This window comes from Brienomyrus brachyistius, chromosome 11 (assembly GCF_023856365.1).
Source record: "Brienomyrus brachyistius isolate T26 chromosome 11, BBRACH_0.4, whole genome shotgun sequence".
Lineage (NCBI taxonomy): Eukaryota > Metazoa > Chordata > Actinopteri > Osteoglossiformes > Mormyridae > Brienomyrus > Brienomyrus brachyistius.
In genome coordinates, this window is record NC_064543.1 from 28,072,478 (window position 1) to 28,086,929 (window position 14,452).

At 43.0% G+C, this 14,452-nt stretch overlaps 1 protein-coding gene across 2 annotated transcripts in view; it reads left to right on the forward strand.

The window, feature by feature from the left end:
• The window catches only part of LOC125704298 (USP6 N-terminal-like protein), a 28,172-nt gene extending 18,091 nt beyond the window's left edge, over positions 1 to 10,081 (forward strand). For both annotated transcript variants that reach the window (XM_048969747.1, XM_048969749.1), the window contains 7 exons: positions 1,002 to 1,050; positions 3,446 to 3,566; positions 3,747 to 3,841; positions 3,992 to 4,057; positions 4,609 to 4,708; positions 4,828 to 4,980; positions 5,269 to 10,081. In XM_048969747.1, coding sequence (XP_048825704.1) covers positions 1,002 to 1,050; positions 3,446 to 3,566; positions 3,747 to 3,841; positions 3,992 to 4,057; positions 4,609 to 4,708; positions 4,828 to 4,980; positions 5,269 to 6,023 — 1,339 coding nt within the window. In that variant the 3' untranslated portion in view covers positions 6,024 to 10,081. The remainder of the gene's footprint in view (positions 1 to 1,001; positions 1,051 to 3,445; positions 3,567 to 3,746; positions 3,842 to 3,991; positions 4,058 to 4,608; positions 4,709 to 4,827; positions 4,981 to 5,268) is intronic.
• The last annotated feature ends 4,371 nt before the right edge of the window (positions 10,082 to 14,452 follow it).

A 14,452-nucleotide genomic window follows, 5' to 3' on the forward strand; every position in this document is an offset into this window, starting at 1 on the left:
AGAAAATTGTAAATCTTATTTAAAACAGAAACAAAAGAAGTGCAGTCGTGATGATCTTTACTGCATCTGAGTGTGAAGGTTCCTATGCTGCCAGCTCTGTGCCTGGGCAGTTCTCCTGTTCTTCCTGTGTTACGTGGTTTTCCTTCTGCAGTCCAAAGAGATGCGGTCCAAGGATGGATCGATGTATGTATGTATGGATGGATGGATGGATGTAGAGTGTCATGGTGGCTCAGTGATTAGCACCGTAGCCTCAGAGCTTCAGGAGGAAGGTCAGAGTTCCACCCCAGCCTCTGTGTGTGAAGTTCTCATATTCTTCCTGGGTTTCTCCCACAGTCCAAAAACATGAAGTTTAGATGAATTTGCGTCTTTAATCATAGTGTGGTTGTGGGTTTGTACTAACCACAGTGTGGGGACCAAATGTCCCCACAATCTGGTAAAACCTTTTATTTTGTAGCTTGTGGGGACATTTTTTCATGTCCCCACAATATAAACCTTTATTTATTTAATAAACTAAAATAAACTAAACTAAAATAGATTAAAGTCTTGTATTTTGTTTGGTTACTTATGGTTAAGGTTAGGGCTCGGTAGGGGTTAAGGTTGTTATTGCCGTGATTAGGGTTTTTCCCCATAGAAACGAATGGAGAGTCCCCACAAAGATACAGATGCCTAATTTCTCTCTCTCCCTCTGTGTGTGTGACTGTGTGTGCTTGACATTGACTGGCATTCTGGCCACAGTGTCCCCTGCCTCATACTCTGTGCTTCAGACTCTAGCTTCACCACAGTTCTCTCCCAATAAGCTGTTAGATGATGGAAAATGGACGGATGAGTGTTCTGTGGCTTGTGGTCATTGATTTTTGTCAGTGGTTCTCTATATTGATTTCATTCTGACACTGAATAGCATGGTAGTTGTGTAGGAGATATTGTGAAAGCAAGGGTGACGATGAATGGAGTGTTACTCGTGAGATGGGCACAGATGGTAACGCTTCTGTCTTTTGCTGCAGGCAGCAGTCTCTGTTCTGGGTGCTGGCGGCCTACTCTGTGTACAACCCGGTGAGTATGCGCCCGGCCGTGCAGACGCTCCTCCACAAGGCCCATGCTCACTCTGCTTGCTGTTCTTTCATTGGGCCTTTGTTTCGCCTTCTTATCAGAAGATTGCGTTTTGCGTTTCTTCAGAGCCTGCCTGGAAATTTGGTCAGTATAGCAGCTGTTTCTGAGATATGTGCATGCTACTTTTTTGCATTTCTGTGACTGGAGGGGAGGCTCCAGAATGAGAGCAGTGAGGGGAATGTTCCAGAAGGGAGACAGATCTGCCGCTTGACACATTGACTCAGTGCCGATGAAATGGCAAAGCATAGTTACATTGCTTCTGCACCCAAGAAGCCAGTTTATCGTGGTGGTTTATCAGCTCTGCTCTTTTGGCACGTTTCCGGTTCACTATAACATAAAATGATCCCAGGGGGAAAGTCTTCTGCATACAGCAGCAAGATAGGTAAAGTGCAGAAAATAAACATATAGTTCAAAATAAGACAATGTGCAGTGACAATTGTCTGCACTTTACCTACCTTGTTGCAAAAGGCGTGATGGCTTTTGTTTTAATTTGGTGACATAGGTCTGCAGTTTATAGAGACCTCATATGGGTTTTGGTGGGTTCAGAAAGCCAGATTCCAGCAGTTGTGACTTGTGAAATGTATCATTGGTTATCTGCCTTAATGTCAGAACATATAGGACAGATGCTCAGTTCAAATGTTGTGGAAAAAGTCAGTTCTGCCAAAGGTGAAGGTGTATGCCTCTTGGCAGGTAGCTGATGTATGTAATGTACACTGCTCAAAAAAATTAAAGGAACACTTTGAAAACACATGATTTGAAAAAAGGATGCCTCATCGTTTGATGGAAATTAAATTATCAACCCACAGAGGGCTGAATTCAGACACCCCGAAAATCAAAGTGAAAAATGATGCGGCAGGCAAGTCCAGTTTGCCAAAATTTCATTACAGTAACTCAGAATCATACTCAGTAGTTTGTATGGTCCCCACATGGTTGTGTGCATGCCTGCCAATTGTCCTAATGAGACCACGGATGGTGTCCTGGGGGATCTCCTCTCATATCTGGACCACGGTATCACTGAGCTTCTGGACAGTCTGAGGTGCAACCTGGTGGCATCGGATGGACCAAAACATAATGTCCCAGAGGTGTTCTATTGGATTTAGGTCAGGCGAGCGTGGGGGGCAGTCAATGGCATCAATTCATTCATCCTCCAGGAACTGCCTACATGCTCTTGCCACATGTGGCCAGGCATTGTCATGCACCAGGATGAACCCAGGACCCACTTCACCAGTGTAGGGTCTGACAGTGGGTTAAATGATTTCATCCTGATACCTAATGGCAGTCAAGGTGCCGTTGTCTAGCCTGTACAGGTCTGTGCATCCCTACATGGATATGCTTCCCCAGACCATCACTGATCCACCACCAAACCGATCATGCTGAACAATGCTGCAGGCAGCATATCGTTCTCCACGGCTTCTCCAGACCCTTTCACGTCTGTCACATGTGCTCAGGGTGAACCTGCTCTCATCTGTGAAAAGCACAGGGTGTCAGTGGCAGACCTACAAAGCACATAATGGTATTCTATGGCAAATGCCAATCGAGTTCCATGGTGCTGGGCAGTGAGCACAGGTCCCACTAGAGGATGTTGGGCCCTCAAGCCATCCTCATGAAGTCTGTCTCTGACCAAACAATCAGAAACATTCACACCAATGGCCTTCATCCTGTTCCTCCTTGCACAAAGGAGCAGATACTGGTCCTTCTAAGACCCTGTCCAGCTCTCCTTGAGTATCTGCCTGTCTCCTGGAATCTCCTCCATGCCCTTGAGACTGTGCTGGGAGACACAGCAAACCTTCTGGCAATGGCACGTACTGATGCGCCATCCTGGAGGAGTTGGACTACCTGTGCAACCTCTGTAGGGTCCAGGTATTGCCTCATGCTACCAGTAGTGACACTGACTGTCGCCAAATGCAAAACTAGTGAAAAAAACATCTGAAAAGATGAGGAGGGAAAAATGCCAGTGGCCTCCACCTGTTAAACCATTTCTGTTTTGGGGGTCGTCTCATTGTTGCCCCTCTAGTTCACCTGTTAATTTCATTAACACCAAAGCAGCTGAAACTGATTAACAACCCCCTCCGCTACTTAACTGACCAGATCAGTATCCCAGAAGTTTAATAGACTTGATGCTATACTCTGATTAAAAAGTGTTCCTTAAATTTTTTTGAGCAGTGTATTTCAGGGTTTCATAGAGCAGTGCAATAGTGTAATAGTCAAATAGCTCTACATGAGTACCTTTGCCTGTTTTTCAGAGAGTGGCCTAATCATGCATGAATCTATGTTTCCTAGTATTGCAGTAGCACTAGTTTCATTCCTGATGACTGTGTAAACAATGGTGCATTACCAGGAGGTGACGTACTGCCAAGGGATGAGCCAGATCGCCGCCATCTTGCTGATGTACATGAATGAGGAGGATGCCTTTTGGGCACTCGCACAGCTGCTTAACAACCAGAAGCATGCCATGCACGGTGAGTCAGGCTTCAAAGCTCAGAGACGACTAAATAGGAAGCGGAGGTCTCCAAGGATTCCCCTTGTGAACCCCGGGGTTACAGACCAGCTAGAGCCAGGAGCCTCTGCATATCAGCTATAGCTAAGCACGTTGCTGATGCTGCTGTAGGCCTTCACTTGCTATCTCCTTTAATTTCTAGGATTCTTCATTCCTGGATTTCCCAAACTTCAGCGCTTTCAGGCACATCACGACCAGATATTTTCCAAACTGATCCCAAAGTTAAAGAAACATTTGGTAAGATCTTCCTTTGTTTTCTTCTTTGTAATCTCCGTTTGGGCTGAAATGGTGAGCCGGAATGAATTCAGTAGGACCACCAGTTGCATCCCCCAGCCTGTCAATGCAGCTGGGATTGTTTTCCATCGTAAATCACTTTCTCCATTCCAGGACAAGGAGCAGATGTCCTCCGGGATATACACCACCAAATGGTTTCTGCAATGTTTCATCGATAGGGTGAGTCTCTTTCACTTATCAGCAATATTATGTATACTGGTAAAAGCTGAAATAGAATCGTTATATGTTCATGAGTCACGTAATTCACTGACTGCAAATGTCTTATTTACAGTAATAGCAAAAAAAAGTATATACTGCACATGTATAATCAGCAGCATGGAATTATCCCGTAGTCGTGTGGTTTGGCTTGGAACCTTGATGAAGCATTTCCCCTGCAGCATGTAGAGAATGTGAATCCTTTAATCGCACAGAGAGGCGCCTCGAGTCGGGGTCTGGGCCCGAGTTTGTGTGTGATTTTGGGCGGCTGTGATTTATCCCGTGTTTGCCATTCATACACACAATTCAGTGGCTTTTGTGGTGTGGAGAGAAGCGAGCTGCTGTCAGCACATTCAATCCATGCAAAGCCAGGACTTGGAGCTTGTCAAGGCTTCCAGTCCTAGAACTTAAGAGAAGCTTTTCCCCACAGCATTACTGTACTGTTTAGCTTTTTTCTGTAGGGATAATTGTGTGTTTTTGTTTAATATTAATATTTTTGTTTTGTTGTTATATAGACCCCATTCACTCTGACCCTGCGTTTATGGGACATCTATATTCTGGAAGGGGAGAAGGTTTTAACTGCCATGGCTTACACCATCTTAAAACTATACAAAAGTAAGGGCCTAGCTTATCTTTGGTCACTGAATCTGCTTCATCCTTTGAATCTGCTAAATGGAACAGGTCATGAGAACAGGGTGTATGATGATTCCATCTCACTGCTCCTTACCCTATAGAGATTTTGCTGAAGATGTCTCTGGAGGAGCTACGGGAGTTTCTGCAGGAGGACATTGTGGAGTCCTTCAGCCTGGGGGACGATGTCGTCATTGAGCATCTTCAAGCCTCAATGGCCGAACTACGCAAAATGAAGCTGGACCTTCCTCCTCCAGGTGCTGCCAGGAAAAACAGCCAGCTGAAGTTTTTTTCAGAGTAATTTGTACATGAATGTAGCTAAATGTTATAGCTATAGCCTGATGTTTCTATTTGAGCAAATATGGTTGAGCATGTGGCTTACTAATACTACAGAAGGTCTCCTCCTGGGACTGAGGTACCAAGTGCTCTTATCCTATAGGCCTGTTAGTATTATTGCTACGTTTGGATATTTCTGTCACATCAGTCCTAAAGAAGGTACTAGCTATTTGAAATGAAACTTGGATATATAACTTTTTTTTTTTCAGCGAGACACGATGAGTTTCCGAAGAATGCCCTTGGCCTCGAGTTACCCATAGTGCTGATGCCAGTCAAGCTGCCCCAGGTACCCAACAGCAAATGCCCGCCCCCAGTGCTACAGCAGCCAATGGGAGGGCCAGTCCTGACACAATGGCAGGAGAGGACCCGTAAACCTCCGAGTGACATTTTGGACTTCAGGACTGCCAATGGGCAGGGCCCACTGTCAACATTCTCCATACATCCACGAACCCCAGAAAAGCCAGAGCATGGGTTGGAAGTTCAAGAAGCAGTGGAGCGTGCAAGTGGGGACTGGCCCCCCCCTTATGAGCCCCCTGAGAATGACATCATGGCTATGCAGGCTGAGGAGGAGCCAATGGACCTACCTAATTTGCCACCACCCCCACCTCTGTGCATGCAGGAGTCTGTTCGCACAGAACCGGAATCACAGCCTTTACTGCCCCCCCACCAACCTATGTCCCTGTGCCCAGCCGAGCCTTTGGACCTCCACCTGCAGGGGTCGAACTTTTCTTCCAGGTCCAGTCAGCTGCCTGTCAGGTTCCCAGTGACTCTATCGGTGCCCCAGCCCCCCAGCCACAGACGGCCCTCCAACATCTCGCAGTATGACAATCTCTCTGAAGGAGAGCGGGAGGTGGACCACTCTCCTGATCAGCTGCTGGAGGAGACTGCTTTGCTACTCCAAAGTCTGTCTGCGGACCTCCAACCTAAGGAGATGTCAGGGCCTTCCACAGCAGTGTCACCTTAATTTTTCCCTCCTCCTCCCCCACCTGTGACCTTAAATCCAGCAGCCCTGCTCGTTCCTCCATCTGTCCTTTGCTGTCACCATGTTCCATGTAATGCAGTATAATGGTGTATGCAAGTGACCCTGCCTGGCTGAACCCTGTCTGCTCTGCCAATCCTTGAGGTTTTGGACTGAAAGTAGAGCCTTTGGGATGTAGCTGGTGCCAATTAAGAGCTCTTGGAATACCACAAGGAAATGAGGTCCCTGCACTCTTCCAAGCAGACAGGCAGTGGTAGCTGCTTGGCATTTTTGAGCCAGTTGCTGCATCCATTGACCTGTTCAGCTGTGACCTTAGGACAAATGCTGAGGGCTTCTGTTCCTCCAAGCCAGGAATCTACCCCGACTCACCCAACTGGTGATTCCAGACTGGTGATATAGCACAGCTGGTATCCATGAAACATAAGCGGCTCTATCCCAAGTGTTTATATCAGAATGTAGCAGTTTGATAAATGCACCACTTTTTCATTTCATCTATATGAAATAACCTTGTTCTTCTATAGTCCTGCCTTTGATTATATAGTACTTTTATTGTTTATGCAATCTGTATGGCAGAAACACCAGAGAGCTGATATCAATGCCACCAGCAATACAAGGATGGCTGAGCTGTTTAATTTGTAAATAAGGATTTAACAATCATTCTGAAGTGACTAGTTTTGTTAGATTTTGCCAAGCAGCTCTGAATCTTTCCTGGGTTTTAATTCCTTTGCCTGTACCCCATTTTCTGACATTCAAGCCTGTCAATTTGGTTCTATTTATCAGTTAAAGGCTTCTACCTACTGATATTCATGATGGTCTTAAAATAGGATTCAGTTGCATTTTATTTATTTATTTTTTAATCTTCTTGTGATATTTGGTGTTTTGTAGAATTTATTGTGATTTGTATACCTTTGAAACATTTACATGTTCTGTATTATGTGCAGGGGCGGCATGGTGGTGCAGTGGTTAGCACTGTTGCCTCACACCTCTGGGACCCAGGTTCGAGTCTCTGCCTGGGTCATATGTGTGCGGAGTTTGCATGTTCTCCCCATGTCGTCGTGGGGTTTTCCATCCATCATCCAACCGCCCATCCTGAACAGGATCATGTGTTAATACAGTATTTATGTTAACTTTGAATATCTTCTAGAGAGTTGTACAGTGAACTGAGTTTTGTGGTGGGATACAGGTGGGGAGTGCTTACTCCATAAGGAGAGGAAAGCAAACAGTGTTTCAAGTTAGCAGGGAAGCAGGTAGGATGGTCTCAATGGATGTAGGAGACTTCAGAAGATGCACATAATATAATATAATATAATGTAATGTGGGAGCGGTATGGTGGTGCAGTGGTTAGCACTTCTCACACCTCTGGGACCCGGGTTCGAATCTCCGCCTGGGTTACATGTGTGCGGAGTTTGCATGTTCTCCCCATGTCCTTGTGGGGTTTCCTCCGGGTACTCCGGTTTTCCCCCACAGTCCAAAAACATGCTGAGGCTAATTGGAGTTGCTAAATTGCCCGTAGGTGTGAATGGTGTGTGAGTGTGCCCTGCGATGGGCTGGCCCCCTATCTAGGGTTGTTCCCTGCTTCGTGCCCATTGCTTCCAGGATAGGCTCCGGACCCCCCGCGACCCAGTAGGATAAGTGGTTTGGAAAATGAATGGATGTATTATGTGCTGTTTTGTGATTTTTAATATTTGTACAAAAATCTTTGCAAGTAGAATTGTGTACATTTGTTGGAAATGTTAAAAATGCAGTATGTAAATGAAAACATTGAACAGTAATAATCAGCCAGTCAAAATGTATGAATTACGAACTCCTGGGCATACCACTAATTATGCATTCTTGCTTCCTTTAACAATTCCTTCTGGCATATTTAACGGTAATAAGACGTTTTTTACATGGCTTATGGTTCGTTATCTCCCCCTAGTGCACAGTTAGGGAATAGCACATAATTTAATATACTGTAAAACCTCGGATTCCGAGCATAATTCGTTCCGGAAACGTGGTAATCCAAAGCACTCGTATATCAAAGCGAATTTTCCCATTAGAAATAACAAAAACTCAGATGATTCGTTCCACAACCCAAAAATATTCATATAAAAATGATTAATACTAAATATAATAAAAATACATAAAACAAATTAACCTACACTTTATCTTTGAAAAGAATCGTGGATGGTGTGAAGGAGAAGAGAGTGAGGAGAAGAGGAGGGTTATTTTGTTGGACGACTTTCACTATAACTAACGTAATCACTGCTATCTGTTGGCTCATTGGAATCTTTTTCTTTTTGTGCGACTATAACAAGGACCCTATCCAATGACAGCCGCAATTGCCTCCTTTTTGATTTTGTGGAAATGTGGACATTACATTGTCGTTAAACAGATTCATCACTCGCACTGCTACGCTCTTATTCCTGTGGTGCTTTTCTGCTAAGCTTTGACTATACGAGTGAGGCACGCCGACTGAGACCGAGCCTGGGAGATGATTACCCACAATCCTACAGCGAGAGAGAGAGAGTGATCATGTGACGCTCGGCAGACAAAGTATATAAATAATACTCGTATTGCAAGACCTCGCTTATTTATCAAGTTAAAATTTATTAAAACATTTTGCTCGTCTTGCAAAACACTCGCAAACCAAGTTACTCGCAATCCGAAGTTTGACTGTATTTACCTGTTTACCATCTCAGTATGGATTTTGTGTGGCTGTTAATACTCTCCCTTTTGTATGAAGATGAATTTCTGTGCTTCAGTAATTATTTTTCTTTCTCAAATGTGCCTTAAATTATAAGCTGTTATAAACTGGAACGTAGTAGTGTATTGACGTCACCCATCTGAAACATTATAATTGTCTGTTTTGCATGTAAGAGCGTATATAATGAGGAGTTGTGGGTGTACCAGGCAATGATGATACATAAAGGCTCAGGAAACATACTCTGGGTTAGTTAGTAGCAGGGATAGCGTAGAGCTTTAAGGTGCTACAAAGAGATCAGATACATTAAAGCCTTACAGTGTTTGCACTATTTTGTACTTTTGTAATATTCTCAGTATTCGCAAAGGTTTAGTCTCGCATGGTTTGTATTTTACTTTGATGCACTGCGCCTTGTTAAATAGTTGGAAATCCCACTGTAGATTCAAGTAAAATGAGTTTTGAGTTGAAATTGGAGAAAATGTGTCAGAATCAAATGTGTGAGCTTTTTTTTCTTTATTTTTACCAATTTCATAAGTAACATTATTACAGGGTGAACCATTGCACTACACAGTTAATTAAAAATGCTTTGCACTTTCACAAGGCCTCTGTATGTAACCACAAAAGCTGATTAACAGCTTTTCATAAGAAGAGTTACACTATTAATACAAGTGCATGGTCTAGTGCTTAACAGGTACAACCAAAAAGCTAGGCTCACGCTTCAGCACGCTGCTTAAACTGAGTATTATGTTTCACCCCTGTCCACATCACACACACATTTTATGAACAGAGAAAGCATCGGGCTTTGCATACCACTTCTGACAATCGCATCAATGAGTTTAACCTGCACTATAGAGGGTACTTATTGTGTAACAGAGACAATAATTAATGTAATGTTAATGGGCAGTGTGATGTTTATTTGTTTCTTTTTAAAAGCCTTACCATGAATCAGGAAACCAGTTGATTTCTGTAGTCCCCCCCAACTCCTAAATCACCAGGATAACATTATGGTCTGCCAGAAAGACACAGGTAAGATATTTTTTTGTAGTGTTCTGTTTTTTATGTTAATTGAATCTTGAGAAAAATTAAACATATTTAAAACATTTTAATCGCAAACCTAGATATTCATATGATTTTAACGTTGTTCTCTTGTACTCATGTTTCTTGGATGAAGATGCTTTAAATGACCTATTGTTAACTCCAGTCGATGGATTTCACAATTACCCTTCATGCCCACAATGAAGGTGTATTTCTGTAATTATTAGTAAATATAACAGAGTACCTACTTTTGAAAGTAGGGCAGACCAGGTGTACAGACAGGTTTTCTCAAACATATAAGAATAAAGATTTATTACTGTCTGCATTTACAGGCTTGAATTCTTTAATCCATGTACTGTGCCAAAATTGCTTCCATTAATAATTTTTAAATCGGTTCTTATGTTAAATCATGGACACTTTTATCCAAACATGCCATTAATGGATTTAAGAGTGACTTTTTGGTACATGAGATTGTTCACTGTCTACTTTCATTAAGTAGAAACGGAGCTGTTTTATAGGTCTGCCTTGGTTAATGGGATTTGAGCAGTTTGCCCTATCTTGTCCGTTCTCAGTCCACCCCTGAAAGGTTTAGATTGTCTTGTCAAAGAATTAATCTTATATTGAATGGATCCTTAATGCCATTTAGTGCTGTGTCATCATCCCATTACTATATAAAAATCTGTAGCCAATTAAATTAAATTTTTAGATTATCATGAAAGGAAAAAAAAACATTTTAATTATTGCAACGATTCATTGCATATTAATAATACTTCACATAATAAAATGAATGTAGTTAATAAATAATTCACGCTTTTTAATTATACTTGTTGCTTGGGGCTGGTCAGTCTGCCTGCCCCAAACAGACGCACACCATCCGAGAAACTGATATGAAAGTGAAGTTGATTTGAAGGTGAAGTTGATTTGCTTGCACCCTCTGCGGTGCTGATACAGCACAGCTGCATAAAGTGGGGCGGCGACTTTCCAGCCAGTTTCACTTTGTCTCTGACCGGGATGCTGTGTTTTTGCAATGTGGTGGGAAGGGAATGGTGTCAGGAACGCTGTTGGGTAAGCATGATATAACAAAACAAAAAAAAAAACATCGCAATTAACAGTGGTTGTTCTAGCTTGTACGGCATGCTAAGCAAACCCCCTCCCCCCAACAAAAACTGCACCCATCTGCTGCCGCCCACCATGAGTAATGGTAAATTTGAAACAGTTCATCCATCCATCTATTCATTTTCTAAAACTGCTTGGTCAATTAGGGGTCGCCAGGGTCTGGAGCCTAACAAGGAGGCTATGGGCACAAAGCAGGGTGGAGCGCCAACCCATAGCAGAGCACACTCACATGCCATTCACTCACACATGCACACCTGTTGTATAAATATAAAACAATATACAAAATAAGATTAATAAATACATATAGAAACAAATTATAGTAAATTGTAGTAAATGCAAAAAAATGTAAGTGATTATTACACTATTACCTGATTGACTAACAAACATATTAGTGTTATACTTGTGTATTTCATTACATGCATCATAAAATGTTCATAAAGAGGTGAAATAGCCGCCTACTTTTATCTTTTGTGCATTTCTCCTCCTCTTTGTTTCTAAACTGGGTACCTGATGGCATTGACCTTTTCTTATCCATTTCTGTTGGTGCATCAGTTTACCCATGTTAGCCATCACCCAACACTGCCACCCAGGAGTCAAAACTGAACCAATTCAAGTTGGTGGCATGCAGACTGACTTTATAAACTTCTCAAAAAAAATTAAAGGAACACTTTGAAAACACATCAGATCTCAAAGGGGAAAAAAAATCATACTGGATATCCATACTGATATGGACTGGGTAATGTGAAGAATGAAAGGATGCTACATCGTTTGATGGAAATGAAAATTATCAAACTAGAGAGAGCAGAATTCAAAAACACCCCGAAAATCAAAGTGAAAAAATTATGCGGCAGGCTAGTCCATTTTGCTGAAATTTCATTGCAGCAACTCATAATCGTACTCAGTAGTTTGTATGGCCCCCATGTGCTTGTATGCATGCCTGACAACGTGGGGGCTGCTCCTAATGAGACGATGGATGGTGTCATGGGAATCTCCTCCCAGTTCTGGACCAGGGCATCACTGAGCTCCTGGACAGTCTGAGGTGCAACCAGGTGGTGTCGGATAGATCAAAGCATAATGTCAAAAAGGTGTTCTATTTAACTTAGGTCAGGCGAGTGTTACCAATTCCTTCATCCTCCAGGAACTGCCTGCATACTCTCACCACATGAGGTCGGGCATTGTTATGCACCAAAGGGAACCCAGGACCCACTGCACCAGCATAGGGTCTGGCAATGGGTCCAAGGATATCATCCTGATACCTAATGGCAGTCAAGGTGCCATTGTCTAGCCTGTAGAGGTCTGTGCGTCTCTCCATGGAAATGCCTCCCCAGACCATCACTAACCCACCACCAAACCGGTCATGTTAAACAATGCTGCAGGCAGCATATCGTTCTCCACGGCTTCTCCAGACCCTTTCACGTCTGTCACATGTGCTCAGGGTGAACCTGCTCTCATCTGTGAAAAGCACAGGGTGCCAGTGGTAGACCTGCCAAGTCTGGTATTCTATGGCAAATGCCAATCCAGCTACACAAGGTATACTTTTTGCTTTTAGGAATAAAGTTTTTTCGGCTTGCATTAAATTATGTGTAGGTAATTTTTTGTGATCGTTCGTCACTATATTAAAAATTCCCCAAAAGTTGCTTGGATTCTGCTATCCATGGAAGAGACTTGTTTCAAAATGAGATTTTAATAGTGCTATTAAATGATTTTTTAAAATCGTGATTGATTGCATACACAGGCAAGGGGGGGCACCGGCAGAGGTGCTTACTTAGGGCACCACGTGGTCTCGGATGGGCTCTGAACTAGTAAAAAGAGGTAAAATAAGTAAATGGGCCTGCAAAATTTATTGTGGGAACCACCCCCCCCCCCCCATAGGCAAAATTTATTGCTCTCCTAAAGTTAATACCTCCTCCCACCGAATTATAATCTCAGTCCAGCTCTTACATTGCTACTATGCGCCTATAACTTGTCCTTAGAAGGTTGGAAAGGCAGCCTATCAATTTTGCCACTGAAAAAAAGTATTTTCATGGAAACTGAAAAGTTGACAAATGCGACAGTTGACACCTAGTTAACATAACATCCATCCATCCATCCATTTTCCAAACCGCTTATCCTACTGGGTCACGGGGGGTCCGGAGCCTATCCCGGAAGCAATGGGCACGAGGCAGGGAACAACCCAGGATGGGGGGCCAGCCCATCGCAGGGCACACTCACACACCATTCACTCACACATGCACACCTACGGGCAATTTAGCAACTCCAATTAGCCTCTGCATGTTTTTGGACTGTGGGGGGAAACCGGAGTACCCGGAGGAAACCCCACAACGACATGGGGAGAACATGCAAACTCCACACACATGTGACCCAGGCGGAGATTCGAACCCGGGTCCCAGAGGTGTGAGGCAACAGTGCTAACCACTGCACCACCATGCCGCCCCTTAACATAACATATATAGGTCTAAATATATTCATCAGCTTGTTGTCCGCGGGTTGGGTATTGAAAGGTCCCAGGAATGTTATTTGTTTGCATTTTGAAATTCTCCTTCTGATAGTCCTGTGCTTTTTACCTTTTTAATATCTGTTTGCATGTGTCTTATTTATATAAAATGTACTGCTGTTTTCTACTCTAGTTATTGTCCTTTTGAAATGAATTCGTAAAAAAAACTTCTCATGGCACATTTTGGCAGTGCTTATTGGCACCGAATTTCTGACAGTGAGTGTTATAATATGATCCCCAGTCTTTTGGGTCATTACACAGACAAACTCATTCCTGTGTCCTGAAGTTTCCTGAAGCTATAATCAGTGTCATCACAGTCCCACCTGTAACATTTTTCTGAGCATTTCAGGAGTAAGATACGATGCCAGCCAGTCACAGTAAATGATTCATTTCTGTCTTTTTCTACACATTAGTGTGCTGCTGCAGACCAGACTGTCAAAGTCAATCATTCCTCTTATTTATTTCTTGCCTTGCTCATTTAACAGAATTCCATATAGCTTGTCTTACAGCAGCCTTCTTTGTAAAACTATACCAAGGACATTTGTTTCCACTAAGAATACCACCTCCACGATGTCTGTGTGTGCGATTTGCATATTGTCACTTATCGCACGCATTTTCTCCCGCAGATCCAAGAACTAAATTACCCATAGTATATGACTATGCCAGTGTGTGCCCTGCCATGAGCTGAAATACATCAACTTTTATCATACGCTCCATGAAATAGGTTGCAGCCCCCTAAGCGGCCTTCCAGGACTGCAGTTTGACACTCCTGATGAGGGCTATTAAAAGCCCGATATCCACGCTAACTATAAACTGTACGCAATTAGCGTGCTTTAAAATGAATCGATAAGAAATGCAATGCTCCAGGCATCGGCCTCTTTTAAATACTCAGCTCTTTAGAAGGCTATTTATTACGTCCGGGTGCATGATCCTCTTTTCATATCAATACACCTAATCCAAAATAGAAAAAAAATATTGAATTACAAATAATGTCGTTTGCCAGTAAGAGACTCGGCATACAAAAATACTGCACTCATATTAAGGAAATGCAAAGCATGCCTAATATATGTTGCTACGCGTCGGCGA